The 26,992-nt window shown below is 51.5% G+C and overlaps 11 protein-coding genes across 11 annotated transcripts; 6 read left to right on the plus strand and 5 right to left on the minus strand.

Annotated features, from left to right (window-relative positions):
- Nucleotides 1-529: 529 nt before the first annotated feature.
- On the plus strand, nucleotides 530-1,756 carry BCR38DRAFT_304120 (mitochondrial carrier domain-containing protein; the record flags this gene model as incomplete). The annotated part of the gene is made up of 3 exons (XM_040854592.1): nucleotides 530-868; nucleotides 941-1,381; nucleotides 1,499-1,756. Coding segments are annotated over 3 exons (1,038 nt in total), but the record flags the coding sequence as incomplete, so codon positions are not given.
- Nucleotides 1,757-2,078: 322 nt separating this feature from the next.
- Nucleotides 2,079-3,526, minus strand: BCR38DRAFT_471319 (uncharacterized protein). Its single transcript, XM_040862857.1, has 2 exons — nucleotides 3,428-3,526; nucleotides 2,079-3,365 (listed from the first exon to the last, which is right to left on the minus strand). The coding sequence occupies exons 1-2, from the start codon at nucleotides 3,435-3,437 to the stop codon at nucleotides 2,290-2,292; spliced, it is 1,086 nt and encodes a 361-aa protein (XP_040719855.1). The 5' UTR covers nucleotides 3,438-3,526; the 3' UTR covers nucleotides 2,079-2,289.
- A 331-nt stretch (nucleotides 3,527-3,857) lies between these two features.
- Nucleotides 3,858-5,153, plus strand: BCR38DRAFT_454809 (uncharacterized protein; the record flags this gene model as incomplete). The annotated part of the gene is made up of 4 exons (XM_040861736.1): nucleotides 3,858-4,059; nucleotides 4,111-4,129; nucleotides 4,189-4,293; nucleotides 4,343-5,153. 4 exons carry the CDS (start codon nucleotides 3,858-3,860, stop codon nucleotides 5,151-5,153), a joined length of 1,137 nt encoding a protein of 378 aa, XP_040719856.1.
- Nucleotides 5,154-5,634: 481 nt separating this feature from the next.
- On the minus strand, nucleotides 5,635-6,711 carry BCR38DRAFT_454810 (PHO system negative regulator; the record flags this gene model as incomplete). Its single annotated transcript, XM_040861737.1, has 2 exons — nucleotides 5,635-6,582; nucleotides 6,643-6,711. 2 exons carry the CDS (start codon nucleotides 6,709-6,711, stop codon nucleotides 5,635-5,637), a joined length of 1,017 nt encoding a protein of 338 aa, XP_040719857.1.
- Nucleotides 6,712-8,248: 1,537 nt separating this feature from the next.
- BCR38DRAFT_333715 (putative Septin-7) lies at nucleotides 8,249-9,905 on the plus strand (the record flags this gene model as incomplete). Its single annotated transcript, XM_040855252.1, has 3 exons — nucleotides 8,249-8,686; nucleotides 8,735-8,885; nucleotides 8,938-9,905. The coding sequence occupies 3 exons, from the start codon at nucleotides 8,249-8,251 to the stop codon at nucleotides 9,903-9,905; spliced, it is 1,557 nt and encodes a 518-aa protein (XP_040719858.1).
- Nucleotides 9,906-13,329: 3,424 nt separating this feature from the next.
- Nucleotides 13,330-15,984, plus strand: BCR38DRAFT_95177 (Poly(A) polymerase pla1). Its single transcript, XM_040865797.1, has 5 exons — nucleotides 13,330-13,658; nucleotides 13,722-14,472; nucleotides 14,533-15,238; nucleotides 15,324-15,435; nucleotides 15,500-15,984. The coding sequence occupies exons 1-5, from the start codon at nucleotides 13,513-13,515 to the stop codon at nucleotides 15,633-15,635; spliced, it is 1,851 nt and encodes a 616-aa protein (XP_040719859.1). The 5' UTR covers nucleotides 13,330-13,512; the 3' UTR covers nucleotides 15,636-15,984.
- Nucleotides 15,985-16,333: 349 nt separating this feature from the next.
- BCR38DRAFT_405576 (uncharacterized protein) lies at nucleotides 16,334-16,890 on the minus strand (the record flags this gene model as incomplete). The annotated part of the gene is made up of 2 exons (XM_040857970.1): nucleotides 16,334-16,691; nucleotides 16,859-16,890. 2 exons carry the CDS (start codon nucleotides 16,888-16,890, stop codon nucleotides 16,334-16,336), a joined length of 390 nt encoding a protein of 129 aa, XP_040719860.1.
- A 579-nt stretch (nucleotides 16,891-17,469) lies between these two features.
- On the minus strand, nucleotides 17,470-18,069 carry BCR38DRAFT_333571 (uncharacterized protein; the record flags this gene model as incomplete). Its single annotated transcript, XM_040855238.1, has 1 exon — nucleotides 17,470-18,069. A coding segment is annotated over one exon (600 nt), but the record flags the coding sequence as incomplete, so codon positions are not given.
- Nucleotides 18,070-18,155: 86 nt separating this feature from the next.
- Nucleotides 18,156-18,624, minus strand: BCR38DRAFT_420395 (uncharacterized protein). Its single transcript, XM_040859380.1, has one exon. The coding sequence runs from the start codon at nucleotides 18,615-18,617 to the stop codon at nucleotides 18,276-18,278; it is 342 nt and encodes a 113-aa protein (XP_040719862.1). The 5' UTR covers nucleotides 18,618-18,624; the 3' UTR covers nucleotides 18,156-18,275.
- Nucleotides 18,625-19,882: 1,258 nt separating this feature from the next.
- BCR38DRAFT_420398 (uncharacterized protein) lies at nucleotides 19,883-21,465 on the plus strand. The gene is made up of 2 exons (XM_040859381.1): nucleotides 19,883-20,657; nucleotides 20,718-21,465. The coding sequence occupies exons 1-2, from the start codon at nucleotides 20,328-20,330 to the stop codon at nucleotides 21,057-21,059; spliced, it is 672 nt and encodes a 223-aa protein (XP_040719863.1). The 5' UTR covers nucleotides 19,883-20,327; the 3' UTR covers nucleotides 21,060-21,465.
- A 1,131-nt stretch (nucleotides 21,466-22,596) lies between these two features.
- Nucleotides 22,597-23,869, plus strand: BCR38DRAFT_405578 (Tautomerase/MIF superfamily; the record flags this gene model as incomplete). Its single annotated transcript, XM_040857971.1, has 3 exons — nucleotides 22,597-22,974; nucleotides 23,034-23,456; nucleotides 23,576-23,869. 3 exons carry the CDS (start codon nucleotides 22,597-22,599, stop codon nucleotides 23,867-23,869), a joined length of 1,095 nt encoding a protein of 364 aa, XP_040719864.1.
- Nucleotides 23,870-26,992: the final 3,123 nt, after the last annotated feature.

A 26,992-nucleotide genomic window follows, 5' to 3' on the forward strand; every position in this document is an offset into this window, starting at 1 on the left:
CTCTCATCTTTGCATTGAATTTCAAACCCCCTACACATTTTTTTTGGCAACTGCGCTTTTCGCGACTGTGGCATTCTAAGCCACCAACCATTCTCCGACTGGCTAGTCGGTGCATTCGGTATTGATCAGACTGATACTGATAGCTACTGCACATACCACTCGTCCACCTACACTTCACACTAACTTCCACCGGTTGGGCACATCAGCCAGCCCACGAGACAGATCCCGGGGATAGGATTACAGACCAGTGGCTTGTCTGTCGTTGGCTCACACTACTCTGCTCGCATGCCCAACGACGGCCAACGAATAAGTCGACGACGATCTTATCCTCGTGACTACAACTGCATATTTCCATAAATTCCTGTTCCCCAGAGACCCTCTCCCGTCTTTTCTCGTTTCTCCCCTTCCTTCACCAGTCATGCCTTCTCCACCAACACTACAACTCCACCAACGACAGTTCTCACCACCCTCACCATCTCCACCTCCACCACCAAGCTTCATCAACACGAACACCGACACCGAACACATCAGCCAACTCCTCCCCGCGCTTCACCACGCCCTCTCCGGTTCAGCAGGCACCGCCATCTCAACATGTCTTACGTATCCACTCTCACTAGTGATTACTCGGCTGCAAGTTCAGCGCCAGTTAGTCCGCGAGGGCAAACTTCAACCTCCTCAGGGAACTGGTCCGCAAGGTCCTCCCGGCGAAGCCGCAGAGGAGGAGGGGGCTTACCGGGGCATCGTCGACGCCTTTTCGCGGATCTGCGCGGACTCGGACGCGGGCGGGTGGAAAGCGCTTTTTGGTGGCCTAGCGGGCGATGTGGGCAAGTCTGTCTTGGACTCTTTCCTCTTTTTTCTATTTTATGAGGTAAGTACGCCAAGCAGCCCTTCGTGACTTGGTGTAATAGTGGTGGGTGGACTAACGCGGACGCATGGATAGTGGTTTCGGGCGCGGCGGTTGCGGTCGCGTAGTCTGGGAAAGGGGTTGCGAGTATGGGAAGAGCTGGCAATAGGCATGGCGGCGGGGGCCTGCTCGAGGGCGTTCACCACGCCCATCGCCAATGTGGTGACACGGAAGCAGACGGCGGCACTGCTGGAAGGGGGGGCGGAGGCGAAGGAGTTGACCCTGAGGGAGATTATGCAGGCGATCCGCGAGGAAAAAGGACTGGCAGGGTTCTGGTCGGGGTACTCAGCGACTCTTGTCTTGTCGCTTAACCCCGGCATCACCTTTTTCCTGCAGGAGATGCTCAAGAAAAGCTTGCTGGGCGCTGAGAAGTGGGACAAACCAGGACCACACTTGACGTTCTTGTTCGCGGCGCTGAGCAAATCCGCCGCGAGCGCCATCACGTATCCATTCCAACTCGCCAAGGCGAGGCTTCAAGTTGGCACACCCAGCGAGTCCGCGACTCCTACCAAGGCCGAGCCGCAGATCATGACCAAGGACGGGGCCGACGATACATCCGCTGACGAACAGGACCACCCCACCACAGTCCGCGAGCTTGTTGAAGTAATCGAGGCCAAACTGGCCGCCTCGCGCGCCGCCAACAAGCTCGCCAAGCAGAGCATCATCGGCGTCATGCGGCAAATCGTCGACACCGAAGGCGTCGGCTCACTGTACGACGGGCTCTCGGGCGAGCTCCTGCGGGGGTTCTTCGGCCACGGCATGACGATGCTGGCCAAGGATGTCGTGTATAAGCTGCTCTTCAAGATCTACCTCGTGGTTGCCGCCGTCTTGTCCGAGATGCGCCGGCGGAGACGGCTGCGAAGAGGCCCTGGCGGGGACGACGAGGATCACACGCTACGGGCGCTGCGCTTTAGGATTAGGGAGAAAGCAAATATAGCACATCGGAATATTGGCGAGAGCCGCATGGAGTATGGCGCGAGGCTGGTGCTTAATATGGTGGATGGGTCGCACCGGGGCGTGGAGAAAAAGTGAAGCAGATCCACAGCATGTTCACTTGAACGCTCTGCGTTACTGGGGGCGAGGATGTCTGGATAAGCGCACAGTTTGTTTGTTTGCTTGTTTGTTTACTGTTATGACCATGTGTACTCATGTATGATTAAACGATAAAACGCATTGGTGGGTGGAGTTTGGGATTCATATCTGGGTATCAATTGTTCAGTTTTGTGGGGACCGCATACTTGTTTTCTTGCTTCTTCCCAAATAGCCACTGGTGGCGATGCGCTTACCAGATGGGCTCGAGGCTCTATACCTCTATGCATGGAGTTTGCTTTAGACCTTGCCGATGGCCATGCTTGCACCGCTGAACCGCAGTAATAGCGGCCTCGTCAGCACTGAAACGCCACCCCAGATCTCTGTACTTGGTTCGCCCCTCCAGCTGAGAAGCCCGTACCTTCGCTCCGAAGTTCGACCAGGCCGGGCTTGACCTTATATTTATCCTTCTTCTTACTCTTTCCACCTTTGTCATTCGACTTCTTGTCGACGAGATCCGCATCACATACGTAGCACCGTAGACTCTCCGGATCATAGTCTTCGGCATGCGGATCGTGATGGCCTGAGGAGCGCATAAACCTATCCACACAATTTCGACACACGACATGCCCACACGGCTTCGCAAGCATGGCCTTCGATGCGTTGCTCAAAGCTTTCTTGCATGACGGACACACGCGCTGTTTCTTCCTCGTCTTTTCATCTTCCTCCTCGCTGAAATGGGCCGTGATCAACGCATGTAGGGAATAGGCATGCGGTTTGTCCTCGGGGGCGGCGGGGCATATGGGGTTACTTTTCGCCTTCTTGACTATATCATGCAGCGCATCCTTCGAATTAGACGACGGGGTGACCGAAGGTGTCCAGAAGGAGGGCAACGTCGGCTTGGCGGCCTTCTCGTCGTCGAGGGCTTTTCGTGCTTTTGTACGGTCCTCGGTCGCTATGCGCTGCAGCTCCTCGTCGTCCATCTCGAACTTCCTCTTCCCGGCGCGGTTCTGCCCATTGGTCTCGACTTCGGTCGTACTCGTGACAGCACCATCGGTGGGTTGTGATCGATGGTCCTTCTTGACGTCGAGACCGTTCTGTGTCATCTCAAACTCCTTGATGGCCCTCTCGCGCGCCTCGGCATCTTGTTGGTCCTTCAGCTCCTTGCTTTCCCGTAGTTCAGCCTCCCGCACCTTTTCCAGACGCTTGATCTCCTTCTTTTGCGCGAGGATATTGTTCAAAGCACATTCGCGGCAGAATATGTCACCGTGCGGGCATGCTACCGGGTCTTCAGCTGGCTCGAGACAGAGACGACATGACGCGAAGGGGAGGAACGAGTCGCGAGACAGACGCGCTGATGTGGATGACCATGCTTTCTTGGCTTGCTCTCGTTCGTGTGAGGTGAAGACGGCTCTTGATGTGTTCCGTTTACCTAGAGCGCAGGTCAGTACGATAAGTCCCTGGGGTGGTGTATTCAGGCAATAATTGACATACTGTGCGACATTGCGAACGAGTGTATTGGGACTATATCAATTTATCGGATGTCCATGTGAAAGCCAACTACTCGAACCTAGATGATGAGGTATGGAGCTGATTGATTCCACAACCCGCTAACCATGGACCGTTGAATCGCGCTGCATTTGCAGCCCCCCCGATTGGCTCGAGCGCCCCAGCATCCCCGGAAGCTTCCTGATATTTGGAGCGACCGCGCCGGAGTCCCCTGTTCCTGCAGATCTTTTGCATCGTCATCATCCGACTTAGTTCTAGCACTCGGCGTCGGACTGTCCTGCCCGCCAAGCAAGAAGCAGGCAGCGAGCGACGTTCACTTCGCCATGCGTTAAGTTGAACGTTCTCTTTTCCACCTCTTCTTTGTAACTTGTAACTATTTCTCCATTTTTTTCTCATGGCGGACGACAAGCTTGACATGACGAGCCAGCGGCTGTCGTTGCGGCAGCCAAGACTGCCATGGCGTGCGACTTCGTCCTTCGTCATGGGCGTCACGGGCATGCTGTCGAGGGGCTTTTTATACGGTCTAAATACGGTTGAAGTCACCGGCCTGCAGAGGTTTCTAGATATTCTAGACAAAAGAAAGGATCCCGAGAAGAGAGAGAGGGGTCTCATAACGGGTATAAGATCTCATCTGTCTCGCAAACCACTTATTTACTGACAAGGATTAGTCTGTAATCATATCAGCGTGTAAGTGGCCAGCACTCGACATTCCTCCTGATTTGCGGCAGTAATTCATGCTGTCTTAGGATGGACGATCCCCTCATATGGGGAGTACTGCCCTTGCGCTATCTTTTCAACCCATCGAACATGAGATGGGGCCTCGGTGCTCACGACATATGTTTCAAGAACCAGTGAGTGAGCCAAGCCTTCACCCTAAACAAATACTCACGTGTATTGTAGGGCGCTTTCGACTTTCTTTAGCCTCGGCCAAGTCCTACCAACTCATCGACTACTCTACTCCCCTCACGGCGGTGTCTTTCAACCCACAATTCCCGAAGCCATCCGGCTACTCTCATCGCAGCCCTTCTCTACCCCTAAGGCACAGGAAACCACATCGCCAACGGCCTCCTCTGCTTCAATCCCGGACCCATTCACCTCAGGCGGCCTCACCTACACCACCACGGGCACTGACTCCCACCCGGCGCCCTCCATCTACGCCCGCAACCGTCACAGCTGGGTGCACGTCTTCCCAGAAGGCTGCACGCATCAAGACCCTCGCAAGTCCCTCCGCTACTTCAAATGGGGTCTGTCGCGGCTGATCCTCGAGAGCGAGCCCATGCCCGACGTGCTGCCCATGTTCATCGACGGCACGCACGACATGATGTCCGAAGATCGCGGTTTCCCACGCTTCGTGCCCCGCGCCGGCGCCAAACTGCGTGTCGCCTTTGGCGAACTCCTCGACGCCGAGCGGGCTTTTGGCGACCTGCGCGCGCGGTGGCGGGAGCTGGTCCGGAGAGAGGAGAAGATGATGAGCAGCAGTGCGCAGGTGGTCAGGGGTGAGCTGAGCGATGAGTTGAAGTATGGGAAGGAGGCGGTGGAGTTGCGGGTCGAGGTTGCAGTGAGGGTCAGGAGTGAGATGGAGAAATTGAGGGTCAGTTTAGGGTATCCCGAGGATGACCCTCAGTTGGGACTGGCCGAGACTTGGGCTAAGGAGCCGGCAGAAAAGGGGTTCAGGAGTAATGTTGATGGTAGTTTGGTCAAAAAGGAGTGAGCGCTGCCATCTGAGAGGCATTGACTGTATTACTTGCATGTAGAAAATGGATGGACTCGGAGCAACGGCTCCTTAAGTCGGGACAGGGGCGCAAGGGTAGCAGCACATGAGATACCCCTGCAATTATATGTTTTCTTCACAATTGAACAAAGAAATAAACCCTCCCGAGCCGTCGTTGTGAGCGGGTATAGAATTACTCGAGAGTGGAGGCGATCCAACCATTCCGGAACTCTGTGAGTGCAAACAGCCTCTATGTTCAAGTATCATCCATGTCCTGAACGCCTGCCGTGCCTAATCATGCCCTTGTCCCTAGTCTCCGCTTGATGAGCATTACTGTGAGTACTTTCAATTCCTCTTTCCTGCTTTGGCTAGCTGACCAGCATCGTCATCACCGCTCATCCCTGCAATTGCATATCTGTAGATTCTCCCAAACAATTATCTCTCATTTTCCTATTCATGCCCATCGGCCGCCGGCACGCCACTAATAGTGCACGCCATGGTTATACTGCTGGGACGAAACGGCCGACGCATAACCTCTGATACCCTGCGCCTGGGCCTGCGCGTGCATGGCCTGCTGCGTCTGCGCCTGCTGTTGTTGCTGCTGCTGCATAACCAGATCTTGGAACCAGGGGTGTTGCAGCGCCTCGTGAGCGCTGATCCGATGCTCGGGGCGGAGTACCAACATTCGCTGCAGAAGGGCGATTCCGAGCTGGTCGATCTGCGGCAAGATGGCACGGATGTCCTGCGTGGCATACATCTGGAAATTCGGCTTGTATTCGGGGAATTGCGTGATTCCTGGCCACGTTCGCTCGGTGGGTGTGCCCATGATGCGGAAGATGCGGGTAATCTGGTCCTCGTTGGTCGTACCAGGGAACAGAGGTCGGCCCGTATACAGCTCGGCCATGATACAGCCAGCCGACCAGATGTCGATGCTGGTGTTGTAGGTTCTGCTGCCTAACAAGACATCCGGGGCTCGGTACCAGAGAGTAACGACCTCGTTCGAGAACGTATTGACAGGAATGCCGAATGCTCTTGCCAACCCAAAATCACCCAGCTTCAAGGCGCCCTTGCTATTGATGAGAAGATTCTGGGGCTTTAAGTCTCGATGGAGTACACGATTCTGGTGGCAGAAATCGATCCCCTTCAATAGCTGGTACATGAAGGATTTGATGGTTAGAGGCTTCAGGGCTCCTCGATCGCCGTGGGTGTCCATGTATTTCTTCAAATCGCCATCCATGTACTCAAACACCAGCATAAGTTTGTTTTCGGTATGGATGACATCGTGTAATGCAACTATGTTCTCGTGCTTCAGCTCCTTCATCAGGGAGATCTCGCGGATCGCTGTCGACGGCGTGCCTTCCTCCGAGTCGAGGTGAATTTCCTTCAGAGCAACCAGCTCCCCAGTTTGGCGGTTCCGGCCCTTGAACACCTATGATGCACACATGATCAGAAGCAGGACAGTGGATTATGGAATGGGCATAGAACGTACAGTAGCATAGGTGCCTTCGCCTAGCTTCTCCAGCTGCTGGAAGGAGCTTGGGTGTCTTTTGGCATCCATGTTGGAGGTGGAGTAGAGCACTTGAGAACGAGGTGGTGGTTGGTAAGGTTGAGGATAGATATTGTAGTGAGGCACAGGAGCGGGCGGTTGTTGCGATGTGTACTGCTGGTCGAATAGAACGTTGCTACAAGTGCTGTAATTGGTGGGAGGACCTGGGACTGTAGTACTTCTACCACTGACACCTGTCTGAGCACCAATCGCGTTGTTCGAAAACTCCGGTGCGTGGCTGCCACCGCTGGCCTCTGGTAGAGTACCTATCTCGTCGACCGTAACAGAGGAATTCTAGGATGGAATATGGAGCCGACGGTCAGCAGCTGGAGTCTCGAGGAACAGCGACAGTATCGTCGGTGAGTTACGAGGCTGCCTCGTTGAGGAATACGAGTAGAGAGACAGATTCGGTAGGTTAGCCGTGTCAGAAAAAATCTGAATATTGGGCGTTCAACTGAGAAGCACTCTGAATAACTGAACTTTACTGACAGCTGAATCAAAGTTGCGGTAGAATTGCCCTCTGGCACTCTGGGGGTGATGGAATCACAATGAGGGGCAAATATCGTTGATTGGTACTAATCCCCTGCAATCCCCAAGGCCAGGCCCGCAAAAACCATGACTCGAATGCCGCCTAGCCCACTGTGACTTGTGTGACTTGTTAGGGAGTCACGGGCCAGTCACAAAATGCCAGTAACATGCTCATTGCGTTGCGCGTCCGTGCATTGGAGTGTGTCACAATCTGGAACTCGCGCCATTGCTGTTGATGAACGTGTGACCATCCAGCTGCGCGTGAGAGTGGTGCGGGGTGCTCCTTTATCAGCGAAACGGGCAGCTTGGAATCCTGAGCCAATAGTCTCGATACTGGCATTGTCATCATTCATTCGCACACCATCCTGTCAGTACAACTGCTTCGTAGTTATCTACCTTCATGAAGATACATGCGACCCTAATCAGTGTCTAGCGATTCTCTTTTCTACCAGTTGTTTGGAAGACGTAACTCATCTCGATGCTCATTCAACAGTGATATCATAAATATAACACCTACATCATGCGACCTCTTCCAGGCACGATTGGGCGACAGCGGTCCCCAGACCACGAAGCAGTTCCCATGACGCCCGCATCCAACAACCAGATGTCCTTCTTTGTTGCCGATGAGACCACCCTTGACTCATATCTCGAACAATCAAGTATCCCTCGTTCCAGAGACCTCAGAAAGGCCCCCGATCCGGGGCATATCTTATCTTCACGCAAAGAAGATAGAGGTGTCGAGTCCTCCACACACAATTCGAGGCATCCTGACAGAGAACATGGTCCTGCTTACTCACCCCTTTCAAGAACTTCAGCTATAAGTCGGAGCCCAGCGTCAATGCGATCTCAACCACATCCAGATCTGTCACGACCGATGACGCCAATAATGCTAGGGGCATCATGCTCAGTTTCTGCCATGAGCAGCCCGTCATCGAGGGGGGACTCCATCGTAGACTCCCTGTCTGAACATGCTATCAGCGTTGATGAAGAGGGCCCGGCCTTACAGGAGACGTCGACACGAATGATGGACAGCGGCAGTGCTCCGCAGCTCGTGATGCCCAGCATCAAAATGCCGAGCCGACGGCCGTTTACGGAAAATGGCAAGAGCATCGGGCGCCTGAAGATACTTATCGCGGGTGATTCTGGTGTTGGCAAGACTTCACTTTGCAAAGCCATTGTACAAGCTTGTGAGCATATCGTCCATATCGACCCCATTGTTCCACAGGCTAGGTCGAGCAGGAGATCATCCAAAAGGACCGAAAAAAGTGCTGCTTCGAGGAGGGATTCCAACTCAACGAGTGCAATCACCGAGATATTTGCCAGCACCAAACCCTACCCAGAATGGTGGACTCAGTTGAACGAGGTACAGGCGAACCAAAGACGAAAGAGTCTGGGTGACACTGTCCTTGAGCGCAACATATGCTTCGTAGATACCCCAGGTTATGGAGCAGGGTCATCGGTAAGTTGCCCACCGGCAAAAGGAGTGAATATTTACTTACATGTCTAGGCCATCGAGACCATTGTACCCTGCGTTGAGTATGTTGAGTCTCACCTGAACAACGTGTCTTCCGGCTCTTTGAGCGAATCAGACATGCTCAACATGTTGGGAGGTGATGGCGGGTTTCAGGTCGACGTCGTTTTTTATTTGATAAACCACAGTATGTCTTCAGTGGCCCCGACCGGAGTTGCAGCTAATCTGACAACTTGCAGATATAAAGCCAGTGGATGTCGAATATCTCCGCCGCCTAGCCCCGTTGACAAACATTATCCCGCTCCTGGCTCAAGCAGACAAGCTATCTCCAGAGGAGCTAGCGGCGTGCAAGGTGCAAATTCGCTGTCAGCTTCAAGATGCTGGCATCCGACCGTTCTCGTTCTCCTCGTCCAGGCAGGGTTCATCTGTCAGCGACCCCACGGTGCCTTATGCCATTTCTAGCGCAGATGTTTCGGATCGCGACGTTAACTTGGAGCTGAGTCAAATGGATGCCTCACTTTTGATGAGCCCAGACTACGTCCAGCCCCTGGCGCCATCAGAGCTTCCTCTTTTAGTAGCGCAAGCATTCAGCCTCAACGGCTCGTCGTGGCTACGCCACTCAGCCGCCAAGAAATATATCCAATGGCGGGATGCCGTGAATCCATCGCAACCCAAGCATCTTTACCAGCCACTCAGCCTTCCCGGTCCTGGAACAATGCCAGCGCTAACTGGAACATCTGGGGCATTGATTGGGCGTCCTACGGCTTTAGCCCTCGCACGCACCCACAATCGTCAAGAAGATACTCAGTTTCACCTAGTGGATTGGGCTGCTGATTTGCAACGAAGTCTTGCCAGCGAAAGAGCCCGGTACGAAGGAATCGCTCGTGGTGAGCGTGCTCGGTGGCTGACAGCAAGGTTGAATGAGTGCGTGAAGGATGGCACTCTAGTACCAGTGAACGGCTCCAAAGAAGTGAGCCCAGAACGGAAAAGGGAGAGAATACCAAAGCAGAGGCATTCGAGGCAGACGATGCATCACCAAGACCCTCTTGGCTTGCTTCAAGTTGCGGCAGATCTCAAAGCGAAAGGATGGGTCGCTTTGGAGTATATCGGTTGCTTTGGCTTGATAGGTGGGTTAGCGTACTTCTTGGTAAGAGATCGCTGGCTAGAGCAGCCCGTCCGGCTAGCCGACGACTGGACGAGGTTGTGAGGGATAGACTTGTGAGAGTAATGTAGCTATGGTGGCCAGGTAGAGACACTCTACTTATAGGATTGCAAGTGCCGTCGGAGTCCAACATGTCAGATTTAAAACTTTGCAGCTTCCCGGAAGCCTCTACCTTGCGTATGCGTGTATGGGGATGGTCGGTCCGTTATTAACACCGCTGGAACTTGTAGCATTAGCGTGATAGCACCATGTCAAGTTTAAACACCTGTGAAGCACCTGTATGACTATTCCGTTGAAAAAGTAAAAATAGTCGGGAGAATAATAATTATTATTATTATTATTATTATTATTAAATACGCCGTAGGCTCGAAGCCCCCGGTACCTCTACTAGTACTCCCGTATGTCAAACCGTGCCCTAATGGCTGGACTAAATACATACGCTGCGTCGTCGGTTCGCCCTATTGGCGACTGCGTTGCGTTCACTACCATACTACGTTGGTTCTCAACCTACCAACAAAGTCCCCCCTGAGAAGATCGATGCTATCTGGGCCTTGAAGCTGTCCGACCCGTCCCTAGCAGCCACCTTACAATAGTCCCACTAACTACTGGTTCTCCTGTTGCCGTTGCGAGGTCTCTGCGAGAGTATAGTGGCCGTGGTGCGATAGCGGCCCGTAATCGTTCCCTCAGTCCTTCCAACAGCCCGCAAAAGAGGATTACGTGCTCTGCCGTCTCAGGGGCGTCGCCACAGCGGCATAGCGGCGAGTACACGCCAAAAGCCCCTGTCTTGAATAAGAAGGCTGCTAGTCCTATTTTTTCCGTCCTGATCTGGCACAGCGTAGACGCCTCCAGTCGGTTCAGGCCGAAATACTTGCCCCCTTTCGGTATCTGCATCGAAGGGCCCTCCGGTTCCTCAGCGATAGCGCGTCGCTGGCGATCGTGATGCTCTGCTCCGGTGAGCCATCTCTTCCTCCAGTGGCCGAGGAAAACCCCGCAGGAAGTGATTCACAAGTTCCACAATATTGTAGGTGTTTGTTGGGGGCTACTGGTCAAAAATAATAAGGCGCTTGGTACAGTCAGGCTCTATAACTCTGGGGACACTTTACGCTAACTGTCAGGGTACGGCTAGGCCGAAGGCAATAGTACAGAGTGATGGGGAGTAATGGGCGTCCCTCCTACGTAGCACCGGGTGGTCATTGGCGGTCTCAGGTAGGGGTGCCCACGATGATGCATTGATCTCTACTCCTTCCCTATCCTACTTCGAGATGGTCCTTATATAGATAGCTAGGCCGCCGCTTGGACCCGGCGTAGCCGCAGGTTTGGCGATGCCGGGAATCCTGACTCGGGAGGCTTTTGTCCGAAACACCCCACCGGCACTCCACCGGTGTCCTGCGTTCAGTGTCTCTGACACTAACGCGAAAATTCGCGCACTTCGCACCTACACCCTCTAACATTATAACTACCACAATTACACTAAAATGAGGTCGAATCTCACCGAATTTGCGCAGCAAGTAATAGCTGATCATCGGCCTAGCTGTGAGTATACCTAAGTATAACGGGCGGCTATAGTAACGGTAGTTATGTGCGGTATCCCGTAGACTACCGTGGCTAGCCTCTTTAACGTACACCGATCGACCGTCACGAAATCCCTAGTGTCCTAGAAATCTCGCTATAATTTCGATTCGCTAGCTCGAAGCGGTCGTCGCCCTAGATTTTCACGTCGGGGTAAGCGTTTCCTCGTTTAATTATGTAAGCGTAATCGAAATTAGACTTATAAGTGTGAAGGTCAACCCTCGCAGACTCACTACAACCAGGTGACTTACAGCTGGAACACCTGCCATGGCAGTGTCAGATGGGAAGCCAATCATAACCCTTGTAGGAGCCCCGCCAAGCGTGGATGACTTAGTCGCGCTCCCTCAAACCTAAGTTGTGATCTTCTTTCCTTCACTCCTTAGAGTAGAATCTTCGTCGATAGCACCTAATCGAGGTCTCTACCAATGCGATGCAACCCAGGTCGTGACATACGTTATCCCCGACTGCCTGGGTCTTCCGATTTCCGAGCGAGAAGTACAATAAGGACTTCGTGAATCTTAAGGTATATATAAAAGCGAATATTTCGGTTATAGTCTAGGGTAGGATCTACGTCGAGGGAGGAGTAGGGAAGAAGAGCGACCTAATCGTGATAGAGCGACCCCCCTAGGAGGAGGGTAAGAGACAGAAGGGCTATAATACCTAGAGTTATCTTAAGGCCTTAAGGGAGGGCTTACTCCTATTTTATAAGGATTAGTAGTATTTTCAGTAAGATAATACGAAGATACACCTCTCGGCGTAAGCTATAGAGTAGTTCGGCCGGTACGCTATTTCTCTAATTGTCACGCCGTGCTAGGGGTTGCAATCCTTGCCACTACGCCACCGTACCAGATGTCTTCACCAAAAGAGACCAATTCTGCAACCACTTATCAATCTGTTCAGACCAGTGTGGGCCAATCACGTGTCAACCGTCACACTAATAGACGAGCTAGCGCATTCCCCAGATCTTAACCCTATAGAGCATGTATAGGCCTGGTCAAAGAGGTATCTATCTAGGGAATACCCTGAACTCTTTATCCTAAAAAAAACTAGCTGGATATTGAGCAATTTAAAGCTACGCTGCAGTTAGCGTGGAAGGTAGTACTAGTAGCGCTTGTCAGGGTCGTGTATGGGGGTACCAGTAGTTTATTGTTGTAGCACGAAGAATGGAACATCAGCCAGCTCGTGCAGTACCAATATACATGCGGTGCACGGGCCTAGCCCCGTGACAGCGCTGATTAAGAAGCTATACGATACTCTAGAGTATAGGCTCCGCGCTATTATTAAATCCCGCGGCTGGTATACAAAATATTAATCTACGGGTTATAAGCTTCGAAATGACTCTATTTTAATACCTGTAGCCTATATATTCATAGAGATATAGCCATATTAAAATCCTAGTCCCCTAAAGAGCGCTGTAGTAAAAGTGGAGTGTCCCCAGACTTTTGGAGCCTGACTGTACCGCAGTACGATTGGACACTTGAAGTACGTACTTAACCTAGGTTAGGTATCTGTACTATTAATCGAGATGCCCGGGCCAACTCCGGCTTATGGATCATCCAATCTTCCCTCTATTTTCCAACATCATCAACCATTTGGGTTGGCGACGATAGTCAAGCTATCCTACCTTTATCGATTACCTGTATCCTGCCGATTGCGGATGAACACTCAGACTACTCTGACTCCAAAGTCTAATCAGGCCGGCTTCACCCTCATCTGAAGAATATTCGCCTGCTCATGTACATGCTGGAGTTCTTTACCCGTACCTTCCCATTGTGTTTTCATCTCTTTCTACTGCCGTAGCAAGCTTACTGGACACGGGCATCGAAGATTTCGTTAATTGATTGCCTGATCTTTTACGCCACTTTGCGCAACAACAGCAGCAGCAGAGGAAGCCCCAAGGTCGCGAAGCAGGTTTTCTCCGCGGACACCGTGCTGGGGGTTCACCTCCTCGACCTCTTGGTTTACTCGACACAACAGACGACGTTTCGGTACGGCACGACACGGTAATAGGCCCTTTCGAAGCAAACCCTCATGTACGAGACCTCGCTCGCACGAAAAGCACAGCTGGATTTAAAATACGGCCATGGCATACTCAGGAAGGCAATGGGGCACGACACCTCCCATCTCGACTGCGCTGCCCACGCAAGTCGAGGTGGAGGCTAGCGACGCCCTCTTTGAAGAACTGAAGCGACAAGGCACCTTTGAGTCAAAACTCGAGACGGACAAAAGGTAAGTAGCGCATGGCCCTGGAGCAGCGAAATCCACGGCCTCTTCTAACAGGGCAAATTACAGGCACAAAGTCCTTACCGATTTACGACGCTTAGTGGATGAATTCGTCCGGCGGATTGCGCGAGAGAAGGAACCACATAACACTGTTCTCATACGAGACGCTCGTGGGGAGGTCTTCACCTATGGCAGTTTCTGTCTTGGAGTGTACGGGCCAGGGTCAGATATTGATACACTCGTTGTCGCCCCTAGATACGTAACGAGAGAGGATTATTTCAAGCATTTCCCTGGAATGCTCAAAGAGATGACTCCGAAGGGTGCGGTGACCGATCTGACACCGGTTGAGGATGCCTTTGTCCCCATTATCAAGTTCGAGTACTGGGGTATTAGCATCGATCTGATCTTCTCGAGAATTGCAACTCTGAAGCAGTTTCCCGCTCACGGTGAGCTCAAGCTCACCAACAACGAATATCTGCGAGGTCTAGATGAAGCCGAATTGCGATCCCTGAACGGGACCCGTGTTACCAACGAGATACTAAATCTTGTTCCCGAACAGAGTACCTTCCGCCTAGCGTTGCGTGCCATCAAGCTGTGGGCTCAGCGACGTGCCATATACGCCAATATCATTGGCTTCCCTGGCGGTGTCGTCTGGGCTATGCTAGTTGCCCGCATTTGCCAATTATACCCGAGAGCTGCCAGCGCTACCATTGTCGCCAAGTTCTTCTTCATCATCAGCAAGTGGAAGTGGCCACAACCGGTGATGTTGAAAGCAATGGAAGAGAACGCGCCCCTTTCGGTTCGCGTCTGGAACCCCAAGGTATGCAATTTCGTGATATCTATCTACTCGGACATTTAATTGGTTGCTAACGTTAAGCAGGTCTATAAGGGGGATGGCTATCATTTGATGCCAGTAATCACCCCAGCATACCCTGAAATGTGTGCCACCTTCAACATCACGCACTCCAACAAAGCCGTCATTCAACGCGAGCTAGAACGTGGTAACGGTATAGCTGACAAAATCGTAAGCGGAGCCGTTCCATGGAAAGCACTATTTGTCAAACACACTTTCTTCACACAGGGCTATAAGTATTATCTAGCTGTCATTGTTACTAGTAAGGAAAAGGAAGCGCATAAGATCTGGTCCGGCTTTGTGGAGTCCAAGGTTCGAGTCCTTGTCGCCAATCTCGAGAGACATCCGTCTATAGCCATCGCACACCCCTTCAATAAGGGATTCGAACGACGACACACGGTGAAGTGTGGTCAAGAATTCGAAGCGATACTGGATGGTAGCCTTGCCTACATAGTCAAGGGTGAAGATGAGGAGGGTACAGTGATCAAGGATGAGCTTCCGGATGCCGCCAAAGACGACGAGGAGCCAAAGCCGAAAATCGAGGATGGAACTGTCGTTCAAAGTGCAACCGCTGCCCACCACGTCGAGTCGACTGCTAGCCTGAAGGACAGGGTATCGAGCCCGAACGTCAAACCAGAGGCTGAGGAGAAGCCTGTCAAGATGGAAGATTTGTCCATCAAAGAAAGCAAAGTCTACACTACAACACACTACATCGGCCTGGAGCTTGCGGAAGGTAGGTTTATCGCATCCAACATTCCTTGTTGTCTACGCCTTTGCAGTTTTGATCCAATTCGACGTGAATATTGCTAATCCTTTAGGTGCCAAATCGTTGGACTTGTCTTTCCAGGTGAACGAATACAAGGATCTCTGCCACGCCTGGGACAAGTATGATTCCAAGCTCAACTTTCTGAGTGTTCAGCATGTGAAGAAGTATGACCCCACAATGCTTTAAGAGTAGAACACCATCCAACCCCTACATACTCACATGGGACAGTATCAACCTACCCGAAGACGTATTTGAGCCCGGTGAAGCCAAGCCTACTCGACCGCTTAAGAAGCCGGGCGGGCCTAACGGAGCTTTGGCCCAAAGGAAGCGGCCTGCCCCGTCAGATGTACGTTTGCTTGAATGAGAGATTGCTAACTAAGCTTCCATCTCCAGGATACACATCAAAACCCAGCCCCCATCCGGAGGAACCGCTAACTTGAAGTGTAGGGAAACCCATCTGCCCCAAAACGACAGCACTCCTCAACCAACACGGTCACGGCAGCGAGCTAAGCCCTTGAAAAGAAAATGATGAGACTGCGCCATTCTAGGGGTTCGCCTCACCTCGTCGATGGGGTCCACCCGTATAAACCATTCATATGTTGCTCACTTGAGCTATTCAGTTTTTCTTCTGGGTATCAATTGATACTGGCAGTTTCATTTTTGTAATGTACTAATACCCTACTAGCGGTGCTGGAATCGGCCAAACGGTGTCCAGTCTCATTGCTCTCTTCATGCATGCATGATACATGACGAAGGAGAGCCAAATTATGGGACATGCTGCTAGCCACAGGCCTACTTGACCGCCAATAACCTACCAGAAGAACGAAACGTGAAAGGGGCTGCTTGGCCACGAAGATACTTCCATTATTCGACTCCTCAAAATCGAACCTCAAGACCTTCCGAGATCAGTCCTGCTCCCCTAAGACCATACTTGGAGACATGGCAGACGACGTGGAACGCCCAGAAAAGGCAATATAGAAGAAGAAAAAAAGGGAAAAGGAAGGCCAGAAGAAACTTGGCAATCGCACAATGTGCAAAGACCGAACCATACACAGCATTTTTCTATATTGAGCAGGAAGTAGCGAACACGCTCACGATGTCACGGTGAGGCAAAACAGATAGGTGTTTCAGCTGATACTGCTCTTCAGAGGCAGCAGCCAGGGTGGCTCCGAAGTAATATTCCCTACTATATTCTGAGCAAGTTGCGCCAGATTGCTGAATTTCACTGTACCATGAGGGGTGACCTGCCAGCAGATACCGGAAACTCTTCATTTTTGTTTGCAAGGTTAGCTTCTCTCTTTTAGAATCATCCACGCATGTTTCCATTGGAGGCAGAAGATACCCCACACTGGGGACATAGCCAGAGTTGAGAGTAATTAGGAAGAGACAAATCTCAGTCTGGAGCTGGGTGGCAGTGTATCTAGAGCACATTGCAGAATAATAAACTAGCTTTGAGAGGCACACGTGCCTCGCCTACAACCTGTCTGCACCGAACGAGAACTTGCATGAGTGAAACCTCATGGAGGTTTTGTTGCTAAACTAAGCCCATTGGGAATATTCTCTGATAATAGTTTGCAATGTACCCACCGTATTCTCCGGGCCAGCCAGCTATTCGCCATCGTGGTCAGCTTAAATGTTCAGCCCCGAAGCACCATATCGCTTGCCTGCTTCCCTAAGCTTAGAATCACGCACCGACTCCAGCCTGTAATCGGTGCAACAGGGCAAGCTAGCAACTTCAAGACTCCCGGGTAGGAGGTTCCTATTAGGTATGATGTCTGACAGCCTCACATAACACGGCAAGGAGGTTGACGGGCTATCTGAACTCTAGTGAGGCAGGGCCTACCGCAGAGCCCGCCCATCCCATACGACCCAGGGACACACGCAGCCCGACTTGTATAAGCACGGCTTTGGCATCTTCACAGCTCCTCGGTAAACTCAAGTTCAACCATTTCCTTCCAGCTCCCCAGTTCCTCGCCCAAACCGACTCGAGTGGACCCCTGAGGCTCCTTCTTATCCAGCTCCATCTCCTCAATCAAAGGCATGAATTGCTCTTTGATGTCAGCAGATCTGGATCCACTGTATCCAAGCACTTCTCGCTCGTACGTGGGTTCCAAACGGGCTGGCACCGCGCTAATGTCCATCATCTTCCACGTAGGCAGCTGCCGGTTCGGATAGTACCGTTCCATACTGAGAAAGGCTTACCTCAAGCGTCGCAACAGGCCCATGTCCTCGCTGGTTTGCTCAATAAACACCGAGTCTGGGCCATATATGGGGTTCTCATCGTGCCGCACAACTATGAGCTGCTCCAGGTGAGGGAGATGTTTGGCCATCATTTTGAGACACTCAACCGATTTATTCGTGAGCAAGCTCGCCGGTGCATCCTTCCTCCGGAGAACCGCTGCGTTCATGCCCACGCATCTGACATGGGTGAGCTGATCTCCAGAGATGGTGTTCACGAACCCTAAGAGTTGCGAGCGTGATTCGGTAAATCCATCCCGGAATTCAAAATACAGTGCATCCTTGGAGCTAAAAAAGACCTTGCCGGATTTTCCAGCTACGGCGAAGGAAAGTTGATGTTCTTTCAGCGCTTCTGAACGCGACTCGCGGCAAACATGGAGGATTGCCGGGATGATTGCACATGAAATGCAAGTGTCGATGCTATAGTCCTGGGGCTGTGCGACTGCTTTCGACGAAGAAGCATCCCTTCTGCCGCAGTGTATCGGCACGATGCGAGAAGCTGGGAGGCCCTGCCTCCAAATTCTAAGACGAAAGTCTTGAGGAAGCTTGGGGAACGGGTGCTACTACAGAATGAGTGCTAGTACTTTGGTAAAAGAAAGGGCTGATGACACACAAAATGCTCTCAAGTTTTGCTTTCTGCTCGAGCCGCCATTACAACACATCGGCACACCTGCTCACCAGTTAGGGGATGGTGGTCCGGCAAACAAACTTGCAGGGTGACAAGGCACAGTTGGGCAAACTTGAATCCTTACTGATTGATGTTTGGCTAGCAATCAACAATTGGCTCAAGGGGCAAGGAGAAAATAATGGATGAAGTTTGCAAGAATCTTGAATATCGCATCTCAGAATCGGGAGCGTGTGTCGTCCAAAGCGGGCCGAGTGTTATCCCAAAGACGTTCCGACCCCAGTACATACCACTCATGTCCTGTGCTCCCCTCATTCGCCAGGGCTTCGAGATATGCAAACTGGCTGAATGGAGTCGAACGCCTACATTTCTGGAGTAAATTACTCCGGTTATCCCCAGCTTGATAAGTTGACAGCATGTTTGACGCGAGGCAGGGACAAACCAGGGTGTTACACAACCACAGAGGTGAATTTTCACCCACATCTCCTCCTGGTTCTCGAGTACTTCGCAGGTATCGGTCATCCAGTGCCTCTGTAGCACTCAGCCTGTCTGTCGGCCATCACGACCATGGACATGACAGAGCGCCTGTTATGTGTGTATCGAGGCTGGCACATAGTGCAAAGTCTGGTTCCCTCGACCTCGCTCTCTCTCTCTCGATTGGCAGACCGACTGCAGCGGATCAACCGGATTACGCAGTGTGCAACGACGCACTACTATGTTTCAGAGGTATCCTGACGTGGACGGACTTCTCGTAGAAAATGCTTCGGGTCATATGCAGGAAGCCGGGCAAGCTGAGTCGTCCTAAAGGACTGGGGACATGGAGTGTTTGCCGATCCCGGGCCTGGAGGCAACATGAAATGGCTTGGTGGATAATATGTGGCTGGTCCTCATGGCATCAGAAAAACAAGTGAATGTATGTTGGTGAATAAATTGCTGTCTCTGCTCAACCTGCCAAAGTCTTGGTCCAAGAAGAGGCAAGATGATGGCGGGACGATACTACCGACCGCGCCAAGTCCAGCATCCCCTTCCACGAGTAGCAAAAGAATCCGAAGCTAAGGTACGTTACGGATAATATTAGATCAGGGTATGGAGGTATTGGACATGCTTAAAAAAGACATTGATGCCAGCGGCCGGATTTCCCCAGATGCTGTTTCGCGTGATCCATGGCATTGTACGGGGCTCTCACCTCCTCGAATGCAACCTTGAACCGTGCCAAATGCCCTGTCCAATCCCTGTTACATAGAACCTGACGTCTTCCAACTGCAGCTCAAGAGCCATCATGGTATCTAATTTGGTTCGAGTTCATGATGCATCACATCACATCTATGGGTGAGACAATTGTCGATGAAAGGAGATTACTTCGCTCACACCTGGCCCACAGGGCAAGCAGTTGCAGAGGCCCCGATGTTGAATTTGCGGTTGATAGCTCCTAGGTAGCTCCGCCCGGCCGCTACGTACCTGGCAGGTACGGGGTAGAGCTTATTCCTTAGATCGCTGCTGAAGACCTCCAGGGGCTTGACCCGTCGGTTAGCACTCAAACTTAAACCCTGCATCATTTCTGCAGCATTCTGTTATTTACCAAGAGCGTTTGCTCTTTTGAGCAGCGGTCCTGCAGGCCTTGGGAGCGGTCGGAAGCTGACGGTCAAGTTTTACCGCGTCCTCCCATCATTGGCCAGACGTCATCCGACACCCATGGCTAAGCGCCAGAGGGGTCCAAATTTGGGTCTTATGGCCACCCACAGCCAATCTGTCACGTTTATGTACCTCATCTCTCATCCCCTTATGCCCCTGCATGTCGGTTGTCGCCCGTCTGACTGGGCATCGATACCGCGTTTAGGCCTGCAGTTGCATGGGCGCATCGCTCACTCCCCCATTTGGTAGACATGGGCCAAGTGCAAGTTGCTATCCCTGGAACGTTCACATAGCAAAGCGCTAGCAAAGCGCGAAAGACTGGCTAAATGGGTTGCCGGATAATGTGAGCGGCTATCTCTAACTGTTCATTCATAACCGCGTGTTTCGCATCTTTCTCGAGGTGGGCTGGAGACTGTCTCTGTTCGATATCTCTTTGCGGTGTCTTCATCTTCCTTCTTTGTTCTCTGATTCTTCATTGTCGTGTCTTTTCTCAGCCTATTGCTTTTCGTACCGTCGATTTTCTGGCAAAGTTGAAACGGATCATCATACCCATTTGCTATCATGTCTCACGAAACCAAAGACCAGGCGTCTGCCACCGACTTCGAAGTCGAGTCCCAGGACCTGCACTACCAGTCGCAGCTCCGATCCATCCGCCTCGTTGACAGCATCAGGGTCGGCTTGATGGCCGTCGCTCTGCTGTCCGGTCTCACCATTCTCGGCACATCTGGTGATGCTCTAGCCGTATACAACACGACCCATCTCTCGGCCGATTTCTACCTGCCCCTATGGCCAGATCAGTTTGATCTCCGACCAACCGTGGCTCTGGTGGTCAGTAGCGCCATCGTGGTGCTGACCAACATCATTTCCTTGGTTTTCAGCAAGGTGGATATGGTGCGTGTAGCCGATTCCGGTCCTAAATGTGTCAATCATCATGCTCATCTCTCGACACAGCTGCGGAACCGGACTCCTGTCCACACGCCGTTGATGTTTGCCGCCCCCTTCATTAGCTTCGCCGCTGCCATGATTGCCATGATCTTTTTCTATGCGATCAACGCGTCGACCACAGTCGACAACTTGCAGAGTTGGAGTTGCCGGTGGGAGTCTATCGGCATGACGATGAAGCCGCACTTCGGCACCTTGTGCAGGGAGAGCAAAACGGCACTCTACCTGGGCATCATCCTCATCCCACTCGAGGCTGTTATCCTTTCCACGGCTGGATATCAACTGATTTTGGAGAGGAAGGCAAGTGGTGTTGCCCAATTCCGAAAACGCAGCAGCCCGGCTTTGTCGTAAGACAGGTCGTGGTGCAAACAAAATTCCAAGACAAGAAGCCCTGGGTCGTGCATAGCACAACGGAACTTGGCATCGGATGACGTTAGGTATTGTGGTTGAGATTGAGAGTCGGCGGGCGGGAAGGCAGGACCTGGAAAGAAATTACAGCCTTGGGTTATGATATCGATCTGTATAATAGTGTAATGGCGCGTTTGGGCGATCGCTAATGGTGTCATGAATCAAAGCGACAGTAACTTTTGAGGTTGTACTACCAAACCCTGTTTGCCAAGATTGGGGGACCCGGTCAGTGGCTCTAGCCGTGACAGGATGTGAGGAATAAAGTGCGGCGCATACTTGCAGCACCGCCTTATTGCAACTGGCTTGCCTTTTTTTCTTCTTGATAGTCAGTCATAATATCCATTCTTAGTGGTGCAGCTCGTAAGCTCGTAAGAGCATGGAGGGTCGAGACTCACTTCAGCTCGATGCTACGTTACCTGAGGGAATCCGGCAAAGAGACAGCCACAGGCCATGATACTTACACATTACTTTCAGAAAGCCATTGTATAGGACATCCATATTGCTGCAGCCAGAGGAAAATTGTAGATTGGGGGCCTAAACGGAGACGACAGGCCGGCCGTCGCCATTCGGCAACTGTCTTATCTGCAGAAATCCACATTTGGATGCAGCCGTCCAAGGATTTTCGTCGCCGTAAAGTGCCCTTATCACTCCATCAAATTGTGGCCGGGTGCAAACAGCAAATGCAATGAGATGACAGGTAACTTGCAGAGACCGTACGACGGACTAGAGTACTGCTGTGGGCTCGGCCTCAGCACCTTGGCGTGATTACACCACTTTGCATGTGGTGCACCCATTCGATCGACAACTAACGATCTCAGGCAAGAGCATGAAAACCTGGGGAAAGCACATTTAGTGTGGCGACTGCTAGGACACTTAGCTATCTTGAAATCGCTCCATCGGTCTATCGGACGACCGTCCAGGGATTTAGATTCTTAATTGACCCTTGCTAGTGAATTGGGTGTCGCTTCGTCATTGACCATTCTGATACGAGCAAATATACCGGCCCCAATATTCATCACCTGGCTTCCTGCCTGCTTGTGGACTGATAAGGACCCTGCGAGTCTGGCCACAAATAGAAACCTACAGGAACTTCCCACAAGTACCCGAGGCCTCTGGAGTCCATCTGGAGTCCAGACAGCATTTAAGCAAGCCTCATTACACGGAAAGTGGGATATCCTCGCGAGGGCAGTCCGTTGAAAGGCACTGAACACCACGGCAACCGCCACGACTGCCACGCAACGTCTAACCTCGACACGACCCGTCCCAAGCGATCCTTTGCTAAGATCTCAAACTCAGGCATAAGAAGCGGCCCATCTGCTCAATTAAGGTTTCGGCGCCCCACGAGCTCAACACTAAATTCTGATTGGTATTAACCAAGGAATTGCTCAGACCCACGGAGACAACCTGCTGTTATAGGCTAGCATCTACACCAGTGACATTGGCAGCCAAGGCCAGTCCGTGCTATCAAGAACGCGCAACCATGCAAAGCTCACCAAAGCCGCGAGTCCAATCTCCTCTTCCTCTCAAATCTCCTGCCAGCCCTCCTCCTCTTCCCAAGCCAGCGTCTCCTGGCTCGTCAGCTCTCTCATTTGCGCAACGGAAAGCCCAGCTCTCGCGGCCGTCGAAATCCAAACTCAACATCGTCGAGGGAAATAAGATGTTGCGGAATATTGACCGGCCTCCTCCCGGGGACCCAATGTCACATCGGCGCAAGTCGCAAATCGGCCCAGATATGGCAAAGAGAAAGAGTGCTTATTTTGAGGGAGAGTTTGCCGCCGCTACTAGGGAAATGGAGCCTGGCAAGGATCGGATCCGCAACGAAGCGATAGTCATGGCCGAGTTCAGAACCAACGTCATCGTAAGTGCTCCTCTTCAACCCACAACGGACTCGAATGGTTCAACTTATACCAAATGCAGATCCAAGATGAATTCACTTTCATCACCGACTTCTCGTACCATCTATCGAACCGCTATCAGCGCCCCTTGTCCTCCGTCTGCATCAATGTACAACATAGCAGTTGTATAATGTTCGGCGGGTCATTCGAACCCGCGTACACGCTCACCATATTTGCCCTCCCATGCTCAGTTCAGCCCATTACCAACAAGCGGAACGCTGCCCTTATCCAGAACCACATTCAGGAATTTCTGGGTGTGCCTCCATCGAGGGGCTATGTCCGTTTTGTGGCCACTCCAGAGGACAGTGTTGCCTGTGGAGGAAAGACCGTGGCCGGCGAGTTGGATGAGCTGGACAGAGACGAGACCTCGGTCGAGCTAGATCGCTCCAAATCCACCAAGTCGATCAAGGCCACCTCTAAAAGCAAACGCATGTTGAGCGTTCGGGTAAGCGTCAGTCTCTTGCACGTCCCTTCAGCTTTGGTTATTTTTTATCTTTTGCATTGTATATTGAATGGTCGTGAACAGCACCACGTAAGATTCTTGGCTGACACAACACTTTATAGTCATTCAGACAGTTACCTAATGACGAACCTCAGTCGATACCCACACCGCCATCCAGCGCAGATGATGGTCCCATGATCACCTCGTCAATTCCAGAGCATCCAACCCCACTACTGTCACCGGAGAGGGACCAGTATCCATCTTTTGAGGCCATGCCTCGTATAGAGGATATGCCCCATGTTGACGACAGGAAGCAGAAAGTGGCAACTCGCCGCAGGAGCTTTGTCACCGCGTTATTCAGCAGCAGAGGGACGGTAAAGGAGCGTCGCCCAAAAACTGCAAATCCAGGGCAATGAGAGGCTCTCATAACTCTGGCATTCGAGTTGAGGAAGTACGTAGGGTAACTAATAGAGACGGCTGGTGACCCATGGGATTGAGTTCCTCTCGAGTTCCTTGGAGCACCACAGCCGGCCGCATCATATAGGTTATGCATTGTCATGTGTAGGGGGTTTCTTTTGTGGGATTCAAATGCGATTTCCAGCTAAGATCATGCATGGCGTTGTGATATCAGAGACGTTGATGACTCGGGATTGAAGGATAAGACCAATACATGCCCACTAATTCCTCGGTGTATGAATTAGCAGCCAAATCATGTTGGGGCAGGACTTCAGGTAGGTATACACAAAATGATGCACAGCAAGGAAACCGTATGTAGTATTTAGGTATAAGGTTACTTTTCAGGATGAAGGACTCAGATACGCGTCGATGTTAATTTTCCTCATAGGAGCTATTTTGACTATAGTATGTAATGCATTGAAATGATGATGATAATATCTGGACGATGACACGCAAAAACAGTCATTGTGGTCTACACTGGCGTTATTCATGCCAGCTGTAGTTACAGTCAGGCTCCACAACTCTGGGGACACTTTACGCCAACGCGAAAATTCGCGCACTTCGCACCTACACCCTCTAACAATTTAACCACCACAATTATATCAAAATGAGGCCGAATCTCACCGAATTTGTGCAGCAAGTAATAGCTAATCATCGGCCTGGCTGTGAGTATACTCAAGTCCAACGGGCGGCCATGGTAACGGCAGTTATATGCGGCATCCCGCAGACTACCGTGGCTAGCCTCTTTAACGTACACCGATCGACCGTCACGAAATCCCTGGTGTCCTGGAAATCTCGCTATAACTTCGATTCGCTAGCTCGAAGCGGTCGTCGCCCTAGATTTTCACGTTGGGGTAAGCGTTTCCTCGTTCAATTATGCAAGCGTAATCGAAATTAGACTTATAAGGAGCTTATGCAATCTATAAGTGGCAAGGTTTCGAAGAGTACCCTTCGGAGGTACCTACGCGCCGTTAATATAAAGAAATAGCGTGCGCTTAAGCGCATACCACTCACCAAAGAATTAGCAGCCGATCGCCTTACATTTGCAACTTATTAGCTCGAAAATCTGGAGGAATTGATGACGGTATAGCCTCCGGCGTATCGAGGGTTCCCCCGCTAATCTAGTCCACAGGTAATCTTCTCCGACGAGTCCTCTATACAGAATTCTACGTCATCCCCGACCGCCTGGGTCTTCCGATTTCCGAGCGAGAAGTATAATAAGGACTTCGTGAATCTGAAGGCACACGTAAAAGCGAATATTTCGGTTATGGTCTGGGGTGGGATCTACGTCGAGGGAGGAGTAGGGAAGAAGAGCGACCTGATCGTGATAGAGCGACCCCCCCAGGAGGAGGGTAAGAGACAGAAGGGCTACAATACCTAGAGTTATCTTAAGGCCTTGAGGGAGGGCTTACTCCCATTTTATAAGGATTAGCAGCATTTTCAGCAAGATAATGCGAAGATACACCTCTCGACGCAAGCTATAGAGTAGTTCGGCCGGCACGCTATTTCTTTAATAGACTAGCCAGCGCATTCCCCAGATCTCAACCCTATAGAGCACGTATAGGCCTAGTTAAAGAGGTATCTATCTAGGGAATGCCCTAAACTCTTTATCCTAAAAAAAACTAGCTGGATCTTGAGAAATTTAAAGCTGCGCTGCAGTTAGCGTAGAAGGTAGTACCGGCAGCGCTAATTAAGAAGCTATACGACACTCTAGAGCATAGGCTCCGCGCTATTATTAAATCCCGCGGCTGGTATACAAAATATTAATCTACGGGTTATAAGCTTCGAAATGACTCTATTTGAATACCTGTAGCCTATATATTCATAGAGACATAGCCATATTAAAATCCCAGTCCCCTAAAGAGCGCTGTAGTAAAGGTGGAGTGTCCCCAGACTTTTGGAGCCTGACTGTATGTACACGCTTTGCAGCTCCCAATCATCCGTAAAGTCAACAATCTAGACAAGGGTCAATGGGTCAAATCCCAACAGCAGGGCATCTGGACTAGAACCGTCGAACATTCATACCATGCCGAGGCAGCACTAATTATAAACCTGGAAGAATCCTGGTGGGTGGATATCTAGGTGGGCACCTCAAGTTGTTAGCCGGGGGGGCCCTGCAGCTTGCGTAGGTGCTCTGCAATGGAGCTGAGAAGGCCTCGGCACACCCGCTCACCCAACTGCACTGACCCTCTTGAGTTTGGCTCGATGGGAACTGATCATCTAGACGCGTACAAAATTGATCGGTTTCACTACTATGTACACAGTCGACAACAGCCTTGCCCATCAACAGGATTATTAGTGTTTGCTTGTGGGTTTGTTCGGCTGCATCTTGAAACTCATAGTGGCGTCACAAACACATTAAGATTGGAGTAGTTCGCGTCAGCTGCCGGAAAAACCTCAGTCTCTTGAGAGATTGTTACCCGCTATCACGCTTGTTTCCACCGAACCTACGACTGTAGCATCTCGACCATGGTGACCACCTGAAGAATATCAGAACCCTGGCGCATTTCGACAATCTGGTCGAGCTCCCGTGATTGACAGGGTGTTCAGCCATTCACAACCGTTGTCGCCCCGTGTCTGCCGTTCTCCTAGACGAATCCAGGACTTGTGCGACAACTGACAAAAGTCAAGTCGGCCCGGGCTGTCGGTTTGTGTCAATCAATTGGATCGAGGACTGGCCGTCTCTGTCAGCAATCACACACATTACCGCTATCGACTGTGGCCCAGACAGGAGCGAGGGTGGTGATTGCTATCGAAGGGCAAGCTTCTGTCAATGCCATGCTGGAGCGGAGGGTCGGGCAACAGCGTTTGGTAAACCAGGGAACCGGCAAGTTCAGATGCTGCCAACCATGGAGGTAAGACAGTATTTTTCTTCAACCCTTGCTCATCTCATGACATGACATATTTTCCCAAATATCCCTTTGGTCAAATACATGGCACTCAACGGGCAAGGCCGCGTGGCACAAAGACGATGTCGCCAAATGTTGCAGAGATTCGGCCGGCGGGCAGGCCATGACCAACAAGACGTCAGGAACAAGCACAACCATGCCTCTCCACAAGACGCCATTATAGCCTCTCCTCTC

The sequence above is a fragment of the Pseudomassariella vexata genome (genome assembly GCF_002105095.1).
Source record: "Pseudomassariella vexata strain CBS 129021 chromosome Unknown BCR38scaffold_2, whole genome shotgun sequence".
NCBI classification, from domain to species: Eukaryota; Fungi; Ascomycota; class Sordariomycetes; order Amphisphaeriales; family Pseudomassariaceae; genus Pseudomassariella; species Pseudomassariella vexata.